Source organism: Schistocerca piceifrons, chromosome 4, assembly GCF_021461385.2.
Source record: "Schistocerca piceifrons isolate TAMUIC-IGC-003096 chromosome 4, iqSchPice1.1, whole genome shotgun sequence".
Lineage (NCBI taxonomy): Eukaryota > Metazoa > Arthropoda > Insecta > Orthoptera > Acrididae > Schistocerca > Schistocerca piceifrons.
The window spans coordinates 191,352,844-191,375,229 of NC_060141.1; the positions used below are offsets into that span (position 1 = coordinate 191,352,844).

At 39.6% G+C, this 22,386-nt stretch overlaps 1 protein-coding gene across 1 annotated transcript in view; it reads right to left on the reverse strand.

Moving 5' to 3' along the window:
• The window catches only part of LOC124794945 (centromere-associated protein E-like), a 622,348-nt gene that overhangs the window by 270,131 nt on the left and 329,831 nt on the right, over positions 1-22,386 (reverse strand). Inside the window, exon 13 of the mRNA XM_047258659.1 lies at positions 21,849-21,944. Coding sequence (XP_047114615.1) covers positions 21,849-21,944 — 96 coding nt within the window. The remainder of the gene's footprint in view (positions 1-21,848; positions 21,945-22,386) is intronic.

Below are 22,386 nucleotides of genomic sequence, written 5' to 3' on the forward strand. Positions count from 1 at the left end.
CCTGCCACTCTTCTTCCTTGACAAGGTTTAAACAGCTCTTTGTTGCTGTTGGATTAACTGTCCTACATAGTTTGTAATTATATGTGACATTTGTTTGAGTACAAAAGCCTTTAGTGTTAAAATTTGTGCATCATGGTCTGAAAGGCCATTCACCCTTTTACTAACTGAATGCCCATCTAGTAATGAAGAATGAATAAAAATATTGTCTGCAGCTATGCTGCTGTTCCCCTGCATCCTAGGTGGAAAAAACACAGTCTGCATCAGATCACATGAATTTAGGAGGTCTACTAACATCCTTTACCTTGCACCATGATATACAAAATTTATATTGAAGTCACCTCATATAACTAATTTCTGTTATGTCCTATAAGATGAATCAAGAACCCTCTCTAGCTTGAGCAGAAATGTTCTGAAGTCAGAGTTAGGGGACATATAAACAACAGCAATGAGAAGTTTAGTTTCACTAACTTCAACTGCCCCTGCACAACATTCAAATATCTGTTCAGTGCAGTGCCATAACACGTCTATGGGCTCAAATGGAATACTGGTTTTTAAGTACGTAGCCACTCCCCCACCTCACAAGGAACTCCTTGAAAAACAGCCAGCTAATCTGTATCCCGGTAAAGGAAGCCTCTGAATTGTCAAATTACTTAAGTGGTGCTCCGATATACCAATAATTTCTGAGTCAACATCTATAAGCAGATCACTAACTCTATCTCTAATACCTCTTATATTTTGATGAAATATGCTAATTCCTTCTCTACTTGGAAGCATGATGTCCTCTGAAGGTGAGCCATTAGTTAGAGGGACTTCCTATAAGCAGGTATACCTATCAGCTGACTTCAATCTAAAAAAAAAGTGGAGCTCTAACACCAACTACTACAGGAAATTTTCCATGAGTGATCCCACCACCACCCACTACACAGTCACCTATAAGGTTTGCCAGCCTCCCCTTCCCATACCTATTGAGGTGCAGGCCATGACTAGTGAAACCTGATCTACTGATAGACCCAACTGGTACTGCTGATATGTGATCCATGGCCTCTGCCATCAGCGCTCTCTCATGCCCCATGTTAACGTGCCTAACAGTAGTATTAAGATGAGGCTGATCATAACACTGAAACACTAGCACAAAATGCACATTAGTGCCACCAGTTTGAGTAGCTATCTTTACCAGGTCACCACCAACATCATATTCCCCGTCCCTCTCAAGACTGTTCCCTGCTCCACCGACTATCACTACCTGATCCTCCTCCGTAAAATTCCTACATAACTTCCCTATTCTTTCAGTCACCTGAGCCAACCCTGCACTAGGCTTCACAATGCTGGTGACCTGGTACTCAGTCCCCAAAACTTCCTGCAACTGCTGGCCCACACCTCTACCATGCAAACTACCTAGCAGCAGAACCTTCATCTTTCTTTTAGACTTTACAAATGAGCTAGGCCTCCTAACTGCTGAGGACTGCTACATGTTCCCTACATCTACAGCTACAATACAACAATTAAAGTGCAAAACTGTTGAAAGTGAATAGCAACAGTGTAGGTCACCCAGAAACAAAATTACCCAGACAAGTAAGAAAGCTATATTATGATGAGGGAAGAAATATATTGTAAGATAGATACAAAATTTTAAAACAGTAACACACATGCTAGACGCAGTTTAATAACATCAAATCATGGAATACAAAACAAGGAGCACAATTATCAGAGATGAAAAAAGGTGATTGGATAATGGTAGCATGAATTAAGGTCAGAAGATTGAAATTACTTTGAGAAATTTTAAAGTGAGCCAGAAAAACTGACTAGATGAAAATGAGGTCCCAGTACAAGAAGATTATAGTGGAAGTTCAGCATTCATTTCGGAATTTCAAAAAGCTCTGAACGTTCTTGGAAAGAATAAATGCCCAGGTACTGATGAAATACCAGCAGAATTCTTGCAGGCATTGAGGCAAACTGAGCTGCGTCAGCTTGTTCTATGGTTTTACATCTTTGCCTGCTGGTGGGATGCATCTCTGTCTAGTCACCGAGTGGTGTTCGGTTGCCTGTTAGTTGAGTCTTTGGTTGTAGTTCCTCACAGTGGGTTGCTGACCACATTGCCAGTCAGTCTGTCACAGTTATGGAAAAAGAGACAATTGTCTCAGCAGCCAGTGGTCGGAAGAGTTGTGTTGGTCGGTAATACTTGGGCCTAATGTCGATGCAGCCAGTTTACTCTTGGTTAAGGAGGCACAGTCACTGATGTGAGTGTTGGAGTGCTGTCCATTTTCTGGCACCATCTGTTCTGCCCTGTGGGGTAAGGTACACATTACTTGATTGACACATCTGCACTCGTATTCAAGTTGTTACCTCTGCGCTGGATTGCCTGTGGTTCTCCATCACTCTGTGTCAAATGTTAAATTTACCTTTTGGTGCCTGTTTGAAATTATCTGAGTGCCATATCTGATGTGTTTTAAAATTTCTTTTAATTGTTCAACATCTGCTTATCTTGTCATTCAGGCCTGAAATTAATTGTCTCATGTGTTCTAGGCCACCACATGTATTAGTGATCACTGAGTTCAAAACTGAGTCTTATTTGTATTGGAAGTTGTTGCTTCCTTGATTGATGTAATGACTATAAAACTGACTGTGGCCAAGGTAAGAGAACACTAGCGGCCCAGTGAATCTTGGCTCACCTGAGTAATTAAGTCCCATTACTCTGGAGAGATTTTGCCTCATTCAAAGAATTTAATAGTTACCATTCTAAATATTACTATTGTAACTGTTTGAATGTTAGCCCTCAAGATTTGCCTGTTACCTTTTAAGTCACTTAAGTTAATGTGTTGAATACCCTGTGATTTCTAGATTATTACATTAATTTATTGTTATATTTTATTATAAGATTAACCCATTAATCCTTTTAGTAATTCTTATTGTAATATTGTGTTGTGATATGTAAGGTTTAGCTGGGGCTTGTGGTCATGCGCACATAGAGTTTCTTGTCTTGGTCGGAGCATTTTCATATGTCCTATTATTATTATGCATGAATTATATGTTTGTTTGCGCTCGGCTCTCTGAGCTATTCATAGTATTTGGAGATGCTGCCCCAGACTGTTGTCTGTTAACCACTGGTTCATTGGGTGTAACCTGTCCATGTCAGCTGTGTTCGAGTGGACAGGTGGCGCACCGCTTCCTGTCTCACTGTAGCCTCTGAGGCAGCGACCTCCTAGCTTGCTGTGGCATCCCTTGTAAGTTGAGTTTCTATCTCGTAGCAATCAGGTGTTAATTTAATCACAAGGCCTGTTATTCTAAACCATCTTACTCAGACCTGGCTGGCCATACCTGTGCCTTCCATATTTTCCCAGTATGAAGTTCGGTTTTAACGTAATAATTTTAAAATTGGTGTAATGTTTTTGTTAAATGGCATTTTATTATTTTTCCATCTCAGTATCTTGGCTTCTCTGATTTATTAAATATTGGACATTTGCATTACAAAGTGTTACCATGCTAGTTGCATAAAATATTAGTAGTTAACGGACCTCAGCTCGGCAGATACTGGACTTGTGTAATATTATATCAGCGCACTTCTTATAAGTTATATTCATTAATGTAAAGCATTCCCTTTAACCAGCCAAATGTTGGAATTGTAATCTTTAGCACCACTGCTGTCATTGTTTGCCCAGCGCTAAGTGGATGTTTGAATTATATCTGACTGTACTACTTGCTTGTTAGCCCTTCCTAAATTGGTGCATTTTATTCATTTAAATTAACTAATTTATCATCAACTGGTTTAACTGAAGAAATTTTAGAGTAACTGCCTGAATTATTTGTATTTTACTAGTATTTTGGTATCTGTACAATAAAAGATTGTTGGACTCCTGAAGTAAGAAATGACTTGTGATAAATGGCCGCATCTTCCCCAAGCCCATTTAGTTGTTGCCTTCTCCTAGGGCATTGACTGACATTTCGCTAAGGCCAGAGCACGAATTACACAGACTCACAAATGAAATTTATGGAATTGGGGAAGTTCCACAACAATTTGAACATAATGTAATTATTACACTTCCAAAAAAGCTAGAGTGGACAGATGTGAAATTTATTACACCAACAGCCTAGAACCGCATTATAAAAAAGTACATGGCTATGTGGAATTGTTCAAGGTCTGCCTTTATGCAGGAGTTTTTTGTCACATAAATCAGCAGGATATGTGTTGCTCGCAACACAGCAACAGATGCTGAAACTGAAGAGTAACTGAGTCTAGTATTTAAGAAATGGAATACATGCTTGGTGCCTCATCACTGTAATACACCCAAGTACTAAAATAAAACTAATGTAATGGTGTGCTTAGCACTTGTAATCACAGGATAGATAAAAGTTAAACTTCGTGAAGAGATTCTTGGAGAATAGGATGAATTTTGCTATCTCAGAACTAGAACATAGTAGTACATTGCAGAAGGCAGAAGAGCTTTCTATAAACAGAAACAGCTGCTGACATTCAAAAATATGAAAAGTAGAAGAGTCACAAAAAGCTGTTTGGAGTGCAGCTTTGTATGGGTGCAAAACATGGACAATGGAGAATACAGAAATGAAATGATCAGAAGAAATCAAAATGTGGTATTAATGGATAGTGATGGAAGGTCAGATGGACTGATCAAGGAATGGAGATATCCTGCAGTGAGTCAATCAGAAAAAACTCCTAAGATGGACATACACATATTACAACATGAATTTTTACTGAAAACTACTGTTGAAGGTATGGCAACAGGAAACAATTGCAGGACCTGGCCTAGGCATGAGTATATGATACATCATCAATGCAGGGAACAGCAGTTATGCTGAAGAAGAGGACAGAACGCATGCAACAGGAATGGAAATAGCATCAACATTCATAAATATGAAAAGTAAATGATTCATGAGAAGCTGTATGGAGCACAGCTCTGTATGAGTGCAAAACATGGACAATGGAGAATACAGCAATGAAATATCAGAAGAATCTGAAATGTGGTATTAATAGAGAGTGATGGAAGGTCAAATGGACTAATTAAGGAATAATGATATCCTGCAATGAGTTAATGAGGAAAAATTCCTAAGGTGGACATACACATAGTACAACATGAGTTTTTGCTGAAAACTACTGCTGAAAATAAAGTGACAGGAAACAATTGCAGGGCCTGACCTAGGCTTGAGTACCGTATTTTACAGACTATAATACGCTACAGATTATAAGATGCACCTTAATTTTTAAGCAACTTCAAAAAAAATATTTTTACCAATTTTATTATTAGACTGCAAATCCAAATTTAAAAAATTCCTTGTTTATGAAACCAAACTGACCTTAAAATCCTCTTCATATATAAGATGGTCTTCACTACCATCGAGAGCATTACTTATACCACACTTCTTGAAAGATTTCTCTTTCACAGAATTTTTCAAATGACTAATAAACTGATCTAGCACAACGAGAGAACTCTTCTTCAATGAAGCACCTTTCCTCCTCCCCCACACTCCGTTAATTCATAATTTAATACCAGCCTCATCCACCCAACCCTTGTCATGTACATGAACAACAACAACAACAACAGACAGTATTTCAGAAAGTTCTGACATTGTTTTGTGCTTGAAAATGATCATGGGTTATGTTTAGTGCTGTCAGCACAACATGAAAGGACAACAGTGTAGTGCATTATTTTCACATCCGCTTGTTTTCATAGTTACAGTTTTAGCACCTTTCATAGCAACAGTTCTGTTATTTGGCACAATGAACGTCAAGAGCAGCTTTATCGATATTCGCTATTTGTCTTAGTTCCACACTAATTTTCTTTCGATGTTGAATAACAAAGCGATGGAAACATAATATTTTCTCTTCATACCCTTGTGGCATTTTCTGATGTATTTTGGTTTTGGCTCGCATGCTAATTCCATGATGCTTCATAAACCTGTAGCACCAACCAACTCTACCCTTACAGTCTTTTAAGTTCCACTGTAGCACCAGCTTACGAATGTGTATTTAAATCATTTTTGTATTAATTCCAATGCCATTTTGACAGTGTCCTTGAATCCTTTTCAATATGCCATCTTCTAGTTTTGACCATTTTGTATTCTGTCCTCTTTTTGCACAATTCATCTTCCTCATTTTTTCAGTTCTTTTTCACTAGCTTGCCAATCACAAATTGCTTTTTCTGTTGGTGGGGGGGGCCAAAGTGCCACTCAGCTGCTCTGTTTCAATGTCTTCTGCATTTCTATTACTTTCAATTTATATCTCTCATTATTTGAATACCTTTTATTTTTTTCAATTACCATACCACTACTAACAAAAATATTGTACTGTTACTGATAACACAAATCACTTTCAATTCAAGTTCACTGGCACTGTACACTACAGTGTTGCATCATAGGATAGACAGTGTTCTAGGTTTGTGACGGCAGGGCAGGAGCGAGACAGTGTTAGCAAGCTTGTGAGTCCTCGTAACTCATGTTCGCCGCATTGGTGGACTGCTGCTCCCAGTTGAATCCAATGTTGCCAGATAGAGATAGCTTTCCCATGGCATCGAATATATGGCTGTTTTTAAGACTGGAGGGAATTTTAAATCAAACACTGGACATTTTTATATTAATTTTGAGTAGAAGATGCGCCCGAATTTTTGAGGCAATTATTCGAAAAAAAAGTGGGTCTTATAGTCCATAAAATACAAAACAGATCAGCAATGCAGTTAATAGCAGTGATGCCAAAAAAGAGGGCAGAAGGCATGCAAGAGGAATGGAAATAGTATCAGATCCACCTTAGGGTGGATGGCTAAAACAACAACAGAGGCAGAACCATAAACCTGTGAGTTAATATGAATTAACACCAAGTTTTAAATAAAACGAATATTTAATGCCCTCAGAAATTGGTGATTCAGTCATCTCTTTTGCAATGATTTCATTCCAAAAGATTACCATTAAATCATGAGATTTAATCAATATGCATGTAATTATGATGTATTTTACCTTAAAATGCACCGCTAAACATTAAGTGTGGCTGACTACCATAAATTCTGCTTTTAAACTATATTTTTGATGACTGACTGTTTATATGAAGAATACACCATACAGAACTATCATCCAATTTAACATCACTTTCTCATCCCATTAAAAAAATCTGTGAACTAGGGGATGCACAGAAAATGTTTCGATAAGAAGAGACTCACGTAATATCATTTGCAAGATTACAAGTGCGAGTTTGATGACAGTGAGAAATAGAAAAGTGTGGGATGAGATACTTAATGATACTGTATGCTACATAATATAAGAAAATCAAGAAACTGTTCACAAAAGTTTTTTTTTCCTGTTCTTAATTTTTTAAAAGAGAAAAACCAACAACTTAATCAACATTGTGTGTGTGTGTGTGTGTGTTTGTGTTGGTGTTTTAAATATTGTGGATAATAGCAGTGTGACAGTGAGAAAGAGAAAAGCAATGGATAAGGTAGTCAATGGTAGGTACGCTATATAAGACAAGAAATTCAATAAATTGTTGACTAACTTTTGTGTTCACTGTATCTTAACATATTTAGGGGAGGGGCAGGGGGGGGGGGGGGGGCAGTTGCTACAAGCACAAGGAAGAGCCACGCTTCTCACATGGACAGCCACACGAATGGGAGCATGCGTCCTTCCGACATTGCAGGCAGAATTTATCTGGGTTTTTTGCTCCTACAGAAATAGAAATGATACACACAGAAAACATGACTGACTGAATGTTGCATTTAATTAGAATGGCAATTACCATACTTACTCCCATGTTCAGTGAAGATATGGATAATTCATCACATGAATCTCTCCTCGTCAAAGCATTTCATCACATTTTACGTTATTGTCTGTGCACTCCTGCAAATAGCAGACCTTAGTTCTTAGTTGTGACAGTTGTTAGCAACCCTTGTGTTGATCAGGAAGAGCTTCGTCGAATTACTCATATGTTGTTGTTGTGGTCTTCAGTCCTGAGACTGGTTTGATGCAGCTCTCCACGCTACTCTATCCTGTGCAAGCTTCTTCATCTCCCAGTACCTACTGCAACCTACATCCTTCTGAATCTGCTTAGTGTATTCATCTCTTGGTCTCCCTCTACAATTTTTACCCTCCACGCTGCCCTCCAATACTAAACTGGTGATCCCTTGATGCCTCAGAACATGTCCTACCAACCGATCCCTTCTTCTAGACAAGTTGTGACACAAACTTCTCTTCTCCCCAATCCTATTCAATACTTCCGCATTAGTTATGTGATCTACCCATATAATCTTCATCATTATTCTGTAACACCACATTTCGAAAGCTTCTGTTCTCTTCTTGTCCAAACTATTTATCGCCCATGTTTCACTTCCATACATGGCTACACTCCATACAAATACTTTCAGAAACGACTTCCTGACACTTAAACCTATACTCGATGTTAACAAATTTCTCTTCTTCAGAAATGCTTTCCTTGCCATTGCCAGTCTACATTTTATATCCTCTCTACTTCGACCATCATCAGTTATTTTGCTCCCCAAATAGCAAAACTCCTTTACTACTTTAAGTGTCTCATTTCCTAATCTAATTCCCTCAGCATCACCCAACTTAATTCGACTACATTCCATTATCCTTGTTTTGCTTTTGCTTTTGCTCCTTTCAAGACACTATCCATTCCGTTCAACTGCTCTTCCAAGTCCTTTGCTGTCTCTGACAGAATTACAATGTCATCGGCGAACCTTAAAGTTATTATTTCTTCTCCATGGATTTTAATACCTACTCCGAACTTTTCTTTTGTTTCCTTTACTGCTTGCTCAATATACAGATTGAACAACATCGGGGAGAGGCTACAACCCTGTCTCCTCCCTTCCCAACCACTGCTTCCCTTTCATGCCCCTCGACTCTTATAACTGCCATCTGGTTTCTGCACAAATTGTAAATAGCTTTTCGCTCCCTGTATTTTACCCCTGCCACCTTCAGAATTTGAAAGAGAGTATTCCAGTCAACAGTGTCAAAAGCTTTCTCTAAGTCTACAAATGCTAGGAATGTAGGTTTACCTTTCCTTAATCTAGCTTCTAAGATAATCGTGGGGTCAGTATTGCCTCACGTGTTCCAATATTTCTACGGAATGCAAACTGATCTTCCCCGTGATCGGCTTCTACTAGTTTTTCCATTCGTCTGTAAAGAATTCATGTTAGTATTTTGCAGCTGTGACTTATTAAACTGATAGTTTGGTAATTTTCACATCTGTCAACACCTGCTTTCTTCGGGATTGGAATTATTATATTCTTCTTGAAGTCTGAGGGTAATTCGCCTATCTCTTACATCTTGCTCACCAGATGGTAGAGTTTTGTCAGGACTGGCTCTCTCAATGCTGTCAGTAGTTCTAATGGAATGTTGTCTACTCCCGGAGCTTTGTTGCGACTCAGGTCATTCAGTGCTCTGTCAAACTCTTGATGCAGTATCATATCTCCCATTTCATCTTCATCTACATCCTCCTCCATTTCCATAATATTGTCCTCAAGAACATCGCCGTTGTATAGACCCTCTATATACTCCTTCCACCTTTCTGCTTTCCCTTCTTTGCTTAGAACTGGGTTTCCATCTGAGCTCTTGATATTCATACAAGTGGCTCTCCTTACTCATATAAAAATACATTAAACGCAATACAGCTCAGCACAGTTGAGTAAACATAACATTTACCAACAATTACAAAAAATCATATTGTATACAAAAGTGTTTCCTAGCAAAGACTGATAGCCACCAGAAGCACATTGATGCCAGTCTAACATTATCCAGCTTCTACTGGCTCCTTGGCTTCCAATATAATTCACTAAGCAATTCAAATTAAGGCGCATTGCTGCAGGCATACCAAATCAGGGTTATAAATGAAGACGGACTTCAATGATGTGGTGATATCAGAAGAATTGACTCAGCAGTAAATACAGTGTGAGGCAGGAGTACACCCAAAATATAACCAGAGCTAGTAAATATATCAAGGTACAATTTTAGAAAAGTTATATTTGAGTGGTTAATTTCCTGAAGTACATAAGTAATATTTAAAGTTTACAATTGCTGAATTGTGACAGCTTAACAGAAAATCTGGAGATATTTGGATTGGCCATTCGGGAAATGTAATGGCCTGCACACTCACCATACTTAACATCTTTGGACTTTTATCTGAGGAGAAAATTAAAACAAGAGATCTACAGGGAGACACTGATAACTACTGAAGATACGAAATGCCATGTACATAGGTGTCTGTGATTAGGTAAATCAAGAATAAATTCAACATGCCATATTGTCTGTCCTGAATTACTATAGAGGATGTGTTTATGGTGCTGCTATACTATTACTATTTCACCAAGTTTTACACATTTTACGTCATTAAAGTCATCTTCTCATGGCACAGAAAAACAGTATTTAGTCCAGTCTAAAAACAGAAAGAAAAGAGTGGGAGGGGGGCAGCGGGTGTTAACACTCTAGGTTCCAGCATTCCGGAACTCCATTAATACTCCTCCTCTCAACCAGAAAATTCTCTCTTGGCCCCTTATTTGAATAATTTAGCATAAACAGCAACAAACATATATGAAACATTATATTAACTAGTGATGAGCCCAATCACTACCTCTGAAAAGCTTCAGATTTTCTAGAAAAATTTAATGATTTAAACATTCCGATTTCAATACATACAAAAATACCACTGTTACACTGTCATTTAATCTTTATAATATATAGTTAGTGAGTGAACAAATAATATTCTCAAAAGACCATGTCTTTTGAAATTGAAATTATGATTTACCAACTGAATTGTTAGCCCCAAAGCAGTGCATTTTTCCCACTATTTTCTTAATCATGTCAGAGAACGATTTCAGCAGAAAAAGTTTGGCAGCTTACACCCCTCCTGACACCTTTCTTAACTACATATTAATAACGACAATTTCCCTCTCTGGAAAAATGCCCTTAACTATCAATGCTTCCACAAAGCGTGAATGCTACTGTACATTTAATAGCTTTTCCTAATATACTGGAATAATTTTTGATGTGCGTAGCTATGATATCACCTTTGTTCTAGTTACTGCCTCACCTTTATCGCTGAAATTAAGTTCAGCCAAGCTGGACTTGTAAAGGACCTTCTTTTCTTCACTCATTCTCTACCGTGGAAAAATTTCTTCACCACATACCTCGCTGACAACAGCCAACCAAAATCTCAAACAGAATATTGTTTAAAACAGTTCCAAACTGCCTCAACCATGATCCTTCCCTTCCACCTTGTCATGCCCCGGTAAACTTTCAGGAATTCCTCACTTCTAACCTAGCCTCACTTTCCTTTCCTAAATCCCTCACCACTGAGAGCAACATAACTATTATGGAATACAAAGCTATCCACAACCTGAAAACCAATAAAGACTTCATCATATTTCCCACACACAAAGTCTCCACCAGTGTTCATGAATCGTAGTGACTATGTGGCTGGGAGTCTCTACCAATTTTCCGATGTCTCTGCATACAAACCTTATAATCGTGATCCCATCCCAGAAGTTCAACAGGACCTCCAGCAGCTCCTCAGGCCTTAGGTCCATCCCAATACATAAAGCCTAACTCCATCTCCCTCCTCACATCAGCAACCCCTCGTGCTGCTGCCTTTTATCTACTTCTCAAACTGTTGTCCATAGTCTCCCATCCCATATTCAAGACACTACTCACTTCCTTCACCACTTTCCACAGTTCCTGTCCCGTTACCTCCAAATTCCTTGTTGTTCACTGTGGATGAAACATCCTTTTACACAAGCATCTTCCACACTCATGCATGGCCTTGCAGCCATGGAACGCTACCTTTTCCAGTCTTCTCCTGACACCAAAATCACCACTCTTTCCAAATCCTCCAAGCCCACAACATCCTGACCCACAATTATTTCACTTTCAGAGGCCAAACCTATAAATACCACAGTTCTGCCATGGGTACTTGTATGGCACCATCTTATGACAACTTATTTATGGGCCACCTGCAGGAATGCTATCTATCAAGCCAAAACCTCTTGTCTGGTTCAGATTCAATTATGAAATGGGTAGACTGCTACTCACCATACAGGGGATATATTGAGTCACAGACAGGTACAACAAAAAAGTCTACTAGACAAGTAAGCTTTTGGCCAAAAGGCATTCTTCTGAATTACACGACATACCCTATGTGATCAAGAGTATCTGAACACCTCCAAAAACATATGTTTTCATATTAGGTGCATTGTGCTGCCACCTACTGCCAGATACTCCATATCAGTGACCTCAGTAGTCATTAGACATTGTGAGAGAGCAGAATGGGGGTGCTTTGCAGAACTCACGGACTTCAATCGTAGTCAGGTTATTGTGTCATACCTCTGTATGTGAGATTTCCACACTCCTCAACATCCCTTGGTCCACTGCTTCTGATGTGATAGTGAAGTGGAAATGTGAAGGTACACATACAGCACAAAAGTGTACAGGCCAACCTCATCTTTTGACAGACAGAGACCGCCGACAGTTGAAGAGGGTCGTAATGTGTAATAGGCAGACATCTATCCAGACCATCACACAGGAATTCCATACTGCATCAGGATCCACTGCAAGTACTATGGCAGTTAGACGGGAGATGAGAAAACTCGATTTCATAGTCAAGCGGCTGCTCATAAGCCACATATCACACTGGTAAATGCCAAACGACGCCTTGCTTGGTGTAAGGAGTGTAAACATTGAATGATGGAACAGTGGTAAAATGTTGCACGGAGTGATGAATCACAGTACACTTTGTGGCAAGCCGATGGGAGGGTGTGGATATGGCGAACGCCTGGTGAGCGTCATCTGCCAGCATGTGTAGTGCCAACAGTAAAATTCGAAAGCAGTGATGTTATGGGTGGTCGTGTTTTTCATGGAGGAGGCTGGTGTGGGAAGAGGGAGGGGTAGCAGGGAAGGGGTGGACAATGGTAATGGTAAATGGTAAAGTGCTGCTTGTGGGAACATAGAGGGACAAGGTGAGAAGAGGGTAGGGCTGCTAGGTGCAGTCCGCAGTCACCAAGTTAGACCGGGTGGGGGGGGGGGGGGCAGCATGGCTGGGAGGGAAGGGGGAAGGGGGAAGGAGAGAAGTATAAAAAAAATTTGGGTGTGACGGTGGAACAGAAGACTGTGCAATGCTGGAGTGGGAACAGGTGGGTGATCAACAGTGACTAATGAAGGTTGAGGCCAGGAGGGTTATGAGAATGTAGGATATATTGCAGGGAGAGTTACCACCTGCACAATTCAGGAAAGGTGGAATCGGTAGGAAGGATTCAGATCGCACATGCTATGAAGCAGTTATTAAAATGAGGAATGTTGTGTTGTGCAGTGTGCTGAGCAACTGGATGGTTCAGGTGTTTTTTTCATCCCAGTTTGTCAGTGGCCATTCATGTGGACAGACAGATTGTTGGTTGTCATGCTCATCTAGAACACAGTACAGTGGTTGCAGCTTAGCTTTTAGATCACGTGACTGGTTTCACAAGTAGCCCTGCCTTTGATGGGATAAGTGATGCCTGTGACTTGACTGGAGTAGGTGGTGGTGGAAGGATGTAGAAGAGATCTTGCACACAGCTCTATTACAGGGACATAAGCCATGAGGCAATGGGTTGAGAGCAGGGGTTAAGTAGGGATGGACGAAGGTATTGTGTAGGTTCAGTGGGCAGCAGAATAGCACTGTGGGAGGGTTGGGAACAATAGTGGGTAAGACATTCCTCATTTCAGAGTACGATGACAGGTAGTCAAAACCATGGTGGAGAATGTGATTCAGTTGCTCCAGTCCTGGGTGGTATTGAGTCACATGGGGAATGCTCCTCTGTGGCCAGACAATGGGGCTTTGGGAGGCGGTAGGTGACTAGGGAGATAAGGCATGGTAGACCTGCTTCTGTGAGGAGTTGGGAAGGTAATTACAGTCCGTGAAGGTCTTGGTGGACCCTTGGTTAATTTCAAGAGGGACTGCTCGCCATTACAGATGTGACAGCCACGAGTAGCCAGGTTGTATGGAAGGGACTTCTTGGGAACGAATGGGTGACAGCTGTCAAAGTAGAGGGTTGCCTGGTGGCTCGTAGGCTTGATATGGACGGAGGTACTGATGTAGCCATCTTTGAGGTGGAGGTCAACATCGAGGAAGGTGGCTTGTTGGGTTGAGGAGGACCAGGTGAAGCGAATGGTGGACAGGTGTTGAGTTCTGGACGAATATTGACAGGCTGTCCTCACCCTCAAACCAGATCACGAAGATGTCCTCAATGAATTTGAAACAGATGAGGGGTTTGGGATTTTGGATGTCAGGAAGGAACCTTCTAGAGGGCCCATGAATAGGTTGACATAGATGGTGTCACGCAAGTGCCCATTGCCTATTTCAGAAAAAGCCCTTTTGGTTGAAATGTTACTTGTCTAGCAGTGTTTTTGTTGTGCACGTCTGTGACTCAACATCTCCACTACATGGTGAGTAACAATCTATTCGTCTCATAACATTGTCACTATTCCTTGGTGGACTTTCTATTGTCAGATTCAATTTTCATGATCTAGACTCATGGCAGGGACAACTCTTGCAATTTTCTCCATTACCCCAACACCTACCCAATATCTGCTTCACCTGGTCCTTCTCAACTCAACAAGCCAATTTCCTGAATGCTGATCTCTGTAAATACGTCTGTTGACATCCAGCACACCAACCTCCAATAGTACCTCCACTTTAATAGCTGCCACCTGTTGCATAGCAAACAGACTTTTCCTTAAGCCTTGTCAACCATGGACACTGCAGCTGCAATGGAAAGTAGAAGCTGTTGAAGTATACTGATAACCATATAAGAGCCTTTATTGACAGACAGTATCCTATTCAGTTCATCCACAAATAAATCTCCCATGCCATCTCCTACTCTAAGACCAGTAAACCTGTTAACCTGCCTCCAGCCAGGACTCCTCTGTTCACCCAGTACAACCCTGGTATTGACAAGCTCAACCACATTTCACCAGGGCTTTTGACTATCTCTCATTGTGTCAATGAGTGATATCCTACACAAAACCCTACCAACATTACCCAGTTCCATCGCTCCCCCATACTATAGAATATTTTTGCCTATCACTTTTCCAATTCTGTTTCCAGTACTGTACTCCATGGGTCGTTCCCGTGCAATCAATCCAGGTGCAAGACCTCTCCCACCCACTCCACCAACCACCTCCTATTGCAGTCCAGTCAAAGGCATTTCCTATCATGTAACAGGGAGGGCCATGTGTGAAAGCTGCTGCTTTATATGTCAGTTATGCTGCAATTACTGCACAGTATTCTATGTAGGCATAAGAAACAACCAACTGTCTACTTGCATGAATGGTTAATGCCAAACTATAGTAAAATGCACACTTGACCATCCAACTGCCAAATAATCTGCACACCACAACACAAATAACTTCAACAGCTACTTCACTATGCAAGCCAACTGGATATTTCCTTCCATCACTAGTTCCACTGAACTATGAGGGTGGGAATTCTCTCTCCAGCATATCCTGTGCTCTCACAATCCTCCTGGCCTAAAGCTCTGCTAACCTATGTCCCTCTGCCTCAGCTCACATTTTCCCTTCTCTCTTCTGTCCACACCACTACTCCTTTCCCATCCACACTATGTACCACCTTCTTCTACCATTATCCCCCCCCCCCTTTCAAGTAGGGCATTCTCTCTCTCTCTCTCTCTCTCTCTCTCTCTCTCTCTCTCTCTCTCTCTCTCTCTCTCACACACACACACACACACACACACACACACACACACAGGGAGTCATCTGTTGAAAAAATTGCCTCACACTATCCCGCTACCCCTCCTCACATCATGCATTCATACCTACTTCCTCCCCACCCCCATCTATCCAGGCAGCAGTTCTCAATAATCATTAATGCAGTCAGTCTTGCTACAGCTTCAGGTCTATATGTTTTGTTGTCAGTGTAGTTGTGTGAATGTTTGAACTTGTGCAGGAGAAAGAGCAAGAGGTTGAAAGCTAGTATGAACACTGTTTTCTGTTGTGTGTTCCTGTTGTTGTTGTTGTTGTTGTTGTTGTTGTTGTTGGGGTCTTCAATCCTGAGACTGGTTTGATGCAGCTCTCCATGCTACTCTATCCTGTGCAAGCTTCTTCATCTCTGAGTAACTACTGCAACCTACATCCTTCTGAATCTGCTTAGTGAATTCATCTCTTGGTCTCCCACTATGATTTTTACCCTCCACGCTGCCCTCAAATACCAAATTGGTGATCCCTTGATGCCTCAGAACATGTCCTACCAACCGATCCCTTTTTCTTGTCAAGTTGTGCCACAAACTTCTCTTTTCCCCAATTCTATTCAATACCTCCTCATTAGTTATGTGATCTACCCATCTAATCATCAGCATTCTTCTGTAGCACCACATTTCAAAAGCTTCTATTCTCTTCTTGTCCAAACTATTTGTCGTCCATGTTTCACTTCCATACATGGCTACACTCCATACAAATACCTTCAGAGACCACTTCCTGACACTTAAATCTAACTTCGATGTTAAAAAATTTCTCTTCTTCAGAAACGCTTTCCTTGCCATTGCCAGTCTACATCATATATCCTCTCTACTTCGGCCATCATCAGATATTTTTCCCTCCAAATAGCAAAACTCCTTCACTACTTTAAGTGTCTCATTTCCTAATCTAATTCCCTCAGCATCACCTGAGTTAACTTGACTACATTCCATTACCCTCATTTTGCTTTTTTTGATGTTCATCTTATATCCTCCTTTCAAGACACTGTCCATTCCGTTCAACTGCTCTTCCAAGTCCTTTGCTGTCTCTGACACAAGTACAATGTCATCGGCGAACCTCAAAGTTTTTATTTCTTCTCCATGGATTTTAATACCTACTCCGAATTTTTCTTTTGTTTCCTTTACTGCTTGCTCAAAATACAGATTGAATAACATTGAGGAGAGGCTACAACCCTGTCTCACTCCCTTCCCAACCACTGCTTCCCTTTCATGTCCTCGACTCTTATAACTGCCCTCTGGTTTCTGTACAAATTGTAAATAGCCTTTCACTCCCTGTATTTTACCCCTGCCACCTTCAGAATTTGAGAGTATTCCAGTCAACATTGTCAAAAGCTTTATCTAAGTCTACAAATGCTACAAACGTAGGTTTGCCTTTCCTTAATCTTTCTTCTAAGATAAGTCGTAGGGTCAGTATTGCCTCACGTGTTACAATATTTCTACGGAATCCAAACTGATCTCCCCCGAGGTCAGTTTCTACCAGTTTTTCCATTCGTCTGTAAAGAATTCATGTTAGTATTTTGCAGCTGTGACTTATTACTGATAGTTCGGTAATTTTCATATCTGTCAACACCTGCTTTCTTTGGGATTGCAATCATTATATTCTTCTTGAAGTCTGAGGGTATTTTGCCTGTCTGATACATCTTGCTCACCAGGTGGTAGAGTTTTGTCAGGACTGGCTCTCCCAAGGCCGTCAGTAGTTCTAATGGAATGCTGTCTACTCCTGGGGCCTTGTTTCGACTCAGGTCTTTCAGTGCTCTGTCAAACTCTTCACGCAGTATCATATCTCCCATTTCATCTTCATCTACATCCTCTTCCATTACCATAATATTGTCCTCAAGAACATCGCCCCGGTACAGCCCCTCTATATACTCCTTCCACCTTTCTGCTTTCTCTTCTTTGCTTAGAACTGGGTTTCCATCAAAGCTCTTGATATTCATACAAGTGGTTCTCTTTTCTCCAAAGCTCTCTTTAATTTTCCTGTAGGTAGTATCTATCTTACCCCTCATGAGATAAGCCTCTACATCCTTACATTTGTCCTCTAACCATCCCTGCTCAGCCATTTTGCACTTCCTGTCGATCTCATTTTTGAAACGTTTGTATTCCTTTTTGCCTGCTTCACTTACTGCATTTTTGTACTTTCTCCTTTCATCAATTAAATTCAGTATCTCTTCTGCTACCCAAGGATTTCTACTAGCCCTCGTCTTTTTACCTACTTGATCCTCTGCTGCCTTCACTACTTCATCCCTCAGCTACCCATTCTTCTACTGTATTTCTTTCCCCCATTCCTGTCAATTGTTCCCTTATGTGCTCCGTGAAACTCTGTACAACTTCTGGTTCTTTCAGTTTATCCAGGTCCCATCTCCTTAAATTCCTACCTTTTTGCAGTTTCTTCAGTTTTAACCTACAGTTCATAACCAATAGATTGTGGCCAGAGTCCACGTCTGCCCGTGGAAATGTCTTACAATTTAAAACCTGGTTCCTAAATCTCTGTCTTACCATTATATAATCTATCTGAAACCTTACAGTATCTCCAGGCTTCTTCCATGTATACAATCTTCTATTACGATTCTTGAACCAAGTGTTAGCTATGATTAAGTTATGCTCTGTGCAATATTCTACCAGGCGGCTTCCTCTTGCATTTCTTAGCCCCAATCCATATTCACATACTACGTTTCCTTCTCTTCCTTTTCCTACTGTCGAATTCCAGTCATCCATGACTATTAAATTTTTGTCTCCCTTCACTACCTGAATAATTTCTTTTATCTCATCATACAGTTCATCAATTTCCTCATCATCTGCAGAGCTAGTTGGCATATAAACTTGTACCACTGTAGTAGGCGTGGGCTTCGTGTCTATCTTGGCCACAATAATGCGTTCACTATGCTGTTTGTAGTAGCTACCCGCACTCCTATTTTTTTTTTTTTTTTTTTTACTCATTATTAAACCTACTCCTGCATTACCCCTATTTTATTTTGAATTTATAACCCTGTATTCACCTGACCAAAAGTCTTGTTCCTCCTGCCACCAAACTTCACTAATTCCCACTATATCTAACTTTAACCTATCCATTTCCATTGTTATATTTTCTATGCTACCTGCCCGATTAAGGGATCTGACAGTCCACTCTCCGATCCATAGAATGCCAGTTTTCTTTCTCCTGATAATGACGTCCTCTTGAGTAGTCCCTGCCCAGAGATCCGAATGGGGGACTATTTTACCTCCGGAATATTTTACCCAAGAGGACGCCATCATCATTTAATCATATAGTAAAGCTGCATGCCTAGCTAGTATGAATACTGTTTTCTGTTGTGTGTTCCTATGTCCAACACAACAGTTGAGTAGTTGCCTTTCCTTTATTTTATATACCATACTTTCCTTTATTTTACATACCATATAAAGTCAATTACACAAAATGACATTTTCCATTTGAAAGCTATATTCATTTGTTGAGTAACCCATGGTTTTTCCACAGCCCTTTTTAATGTAAGCAATCAAATGCTGAATGGTAGACAAGAACACATGTGAAGAATACCGATCAACTTATGCACTGGGTGTTCTTCCTTGGAGTACACGAAAATGCACAATGTGAGGGACTGTTTTAAGTGTGGGAAATGGAAATGTGCATGAGAACGAGCTCTCTGAGTGAGAATTATCAATGAATATTCATATAACTATGAATTGAATGCAGTGAGCAATACGAAGCAGATGAAAGAGGAGGGAGGGGATAGGGTGAGGGGGGGGAGGGGGGGGGAGGGGGGGGGGGAGGTGGCAGGAAACGAACAGGAATGACAGTGGGAGCAGTACAGGAGACTAGTACATACTGTGCACAGGGAGATTGTTGGACACTTTCAAAGTAGCATATAATTATTTTATTGGGAAAGCTACATTCAAATAAAATAAAGTAAAACATACCTATCTACTAATCTGTTACCGAGAGTGGCACAGAGAATATACGTTTTTAAAATGGGCTGTATGTTGGAAGGAAAACGGTCACTAGACAATGACCAATCAATGAACCATCATGTTGTGAGTTGTGAGAACATGCAAGGCTGTTTATGTTCCTATGTTTATATACAAAATTCCTTGGATATTTCTGAAAAATTTAAAAAGATACCGTTTCCTCAGGCCAACTTTGTAGAAATCTGAAACATTTAAATTTCCTTATTCATTGTAGTAGAATACTCTCAATAATCAGTATGAATGGCAAAAGGCCTTTCAAAATCCGCAACTCTTTGTATGACGTATGTTGATAGCACAGATGAAACTAATCACATAATTTATTGCTGGTACACCCACATTTCAGAAATGATTGTTATTTTCAGATTGTGATTTAAAGCAGTATATCTAAATTTCAAGTTCAACTGAGCACAGACTAACAAACAGCTTTATATATACACAAATGAAAATAAATAAATAAATAAATAAATAAATGAAAAATAAATAAATAAATATTGAAGATAACATGCTACATCCGTCTACTACAGTACAATAAATCATCTCTGAGAATTGCCAGGCAAATTAAATCAGTTGGAATGGTAAAGTAGGAGAATGTGACTTGTAGCATAGAAACGAAAAGGGGTTTTAGTTGTTTTAAAAGTACTGAGATATTTAATTTGAATTAATGAGGAAATATGAAAAATTAGTAAGTATTTCAGCATTTTTCACATGACAGACTCTGAATAACTATTTAATTATTCACAGTTAAAATTTTATCTAGTGTCCAAAAATATTTCACTTGACAAAACCATTTCCAATGTCCAAGATAATATTCATGACTTTTCAAAATAGCAACACTCATAAATAAAATATAAATAAATACATAAATATATTTTGAATGAAATAGTCTTAAATTACATTTAGCTGGTAAAACGCACAAAAAATATATGTACATGAGTATAGATATTTAAAATTAAATGAATATATAACAAAAACTTATCAATAATGAGACACACTACATTTTCTTTTAATAGTTATAAAAATAGACAACTGACTGTAACTTACCCTATGTATGTGTTTTGTATTTTATCAATAAGGATTCTTCAACAAAAATAGATAATTTTTTCTCTTCACTGAGATTAGTTGTTTACAAGAGTGGCCATTGTGTTTTATAAACTCCATTAACTCCAGATACATGATACATTCATAATATTATGTAGTACCCTATACAGAGGAACTAGAATGAAATACAGACTCTAACCATGCCTTCAAATTCTGCTCTGTGACTGGTAAAAGACTTCTGCATTAACTAGGAAGTGCCTTCCCTACAGTATCACAGTTTTGAAAACTTTCACAAAGAATCTTGAATATCACAAATGATATCACGAAATGCACCTACAAATATTTTCCTACACAAAAGCTAACTCTCTGCAAATTTCTCCAATCTTACTATCTTACAGCACCACAGAGTAAGTAGTAAGTCAATCATTAAAATTCTTCTAGTTCTTTATCAGGTACATCCTTAAATTAAGTCTAATTACTCACATACAATAACTGCAAGGTTTAATAGTTTTAAAGAGCCCAATAAATTACTATAATGGTTGGATGCAAGAAAGAAAATTCTTACAAAGTGTTAAAATTGAAGAACATGCTGTTACCCTGGGTAAATCACAAATTGACACTATTCTATTAAAGCTACAGTACACAAGCGAAGTAGTAACAGTTTCAAATGAAATTACACAAGAAATCTCACAATTCTAAGCATTTAACGAATTGGATATCTGAAAGTGCAAAGACTAATTCATAAAGTTATTAGACAGAGCAAGATCCATTAAGGAACTACTGTGTGAATCAATTGCTATGTAGCTTCAATAAAACTAATATTAGTAAAGTAGCAAAAAATTAGAACATACGTAAGCGTTTTCACTGAACAGAGACTTACATGATTCCATTGTTATAAAATTATATCGTTTGTATTATACCTACTACAGCAGTTGCTGCTGTGACTAAAAACATTTGTACATTTCCACATATCTCTCTCTGTGAAAGATCGTTCACCAGAATGCTAATGAAGAAATATCAAACATCATGCACAACCATCTTAGTTGTATGGTTACTTCTAGAAGTTTGCAACCATCCCCAAGTTCTTCCAGTGTTTACACTCACTTCCACTGTTCCTTTTCCTTGGAGCTCTTCCAGCTGATTTTTTGTAGACAGTAAGGCCTCCTGAAGATTTTTGATGGTCACTTGCTGTTCTTCATTCTGTTGAGTTAAAAGTATACCATTACTGTATTATTGAAATAAAATAGTGACTTGCATAAATCAACTAGTGGAGAAAAAAGGAGAGGAGCTGGGAAAGATGGGCAGATGCATTGCCAGAGGGCTGCAAATAAATAGGGTGTTAGATGAGAATGGAAGGGGGGGTGGGGGGGGCGGGGGTTTATAGGGCAGAGGTGGTAGAAACTGTTGGGTGGAGGGTGTGGGGACAATATGTTACTGTAGGCTGAGACCGGAATAATTACAGGAGTGGAGAATGTGTTGTAAGGATAACTCCCATTTACGCTGTTCAGAAAAGCTGGTGGTGGAGGGAATGATCCAAATGGCTCGCGTAGTGGAGCATGCTGTGACACAGATTGGTCTACTTTGCTCTTGGCCAAAGTCTGGCAGTGGCCATTCATCCTAGTGGACAGTTGAAAGCTGTCAA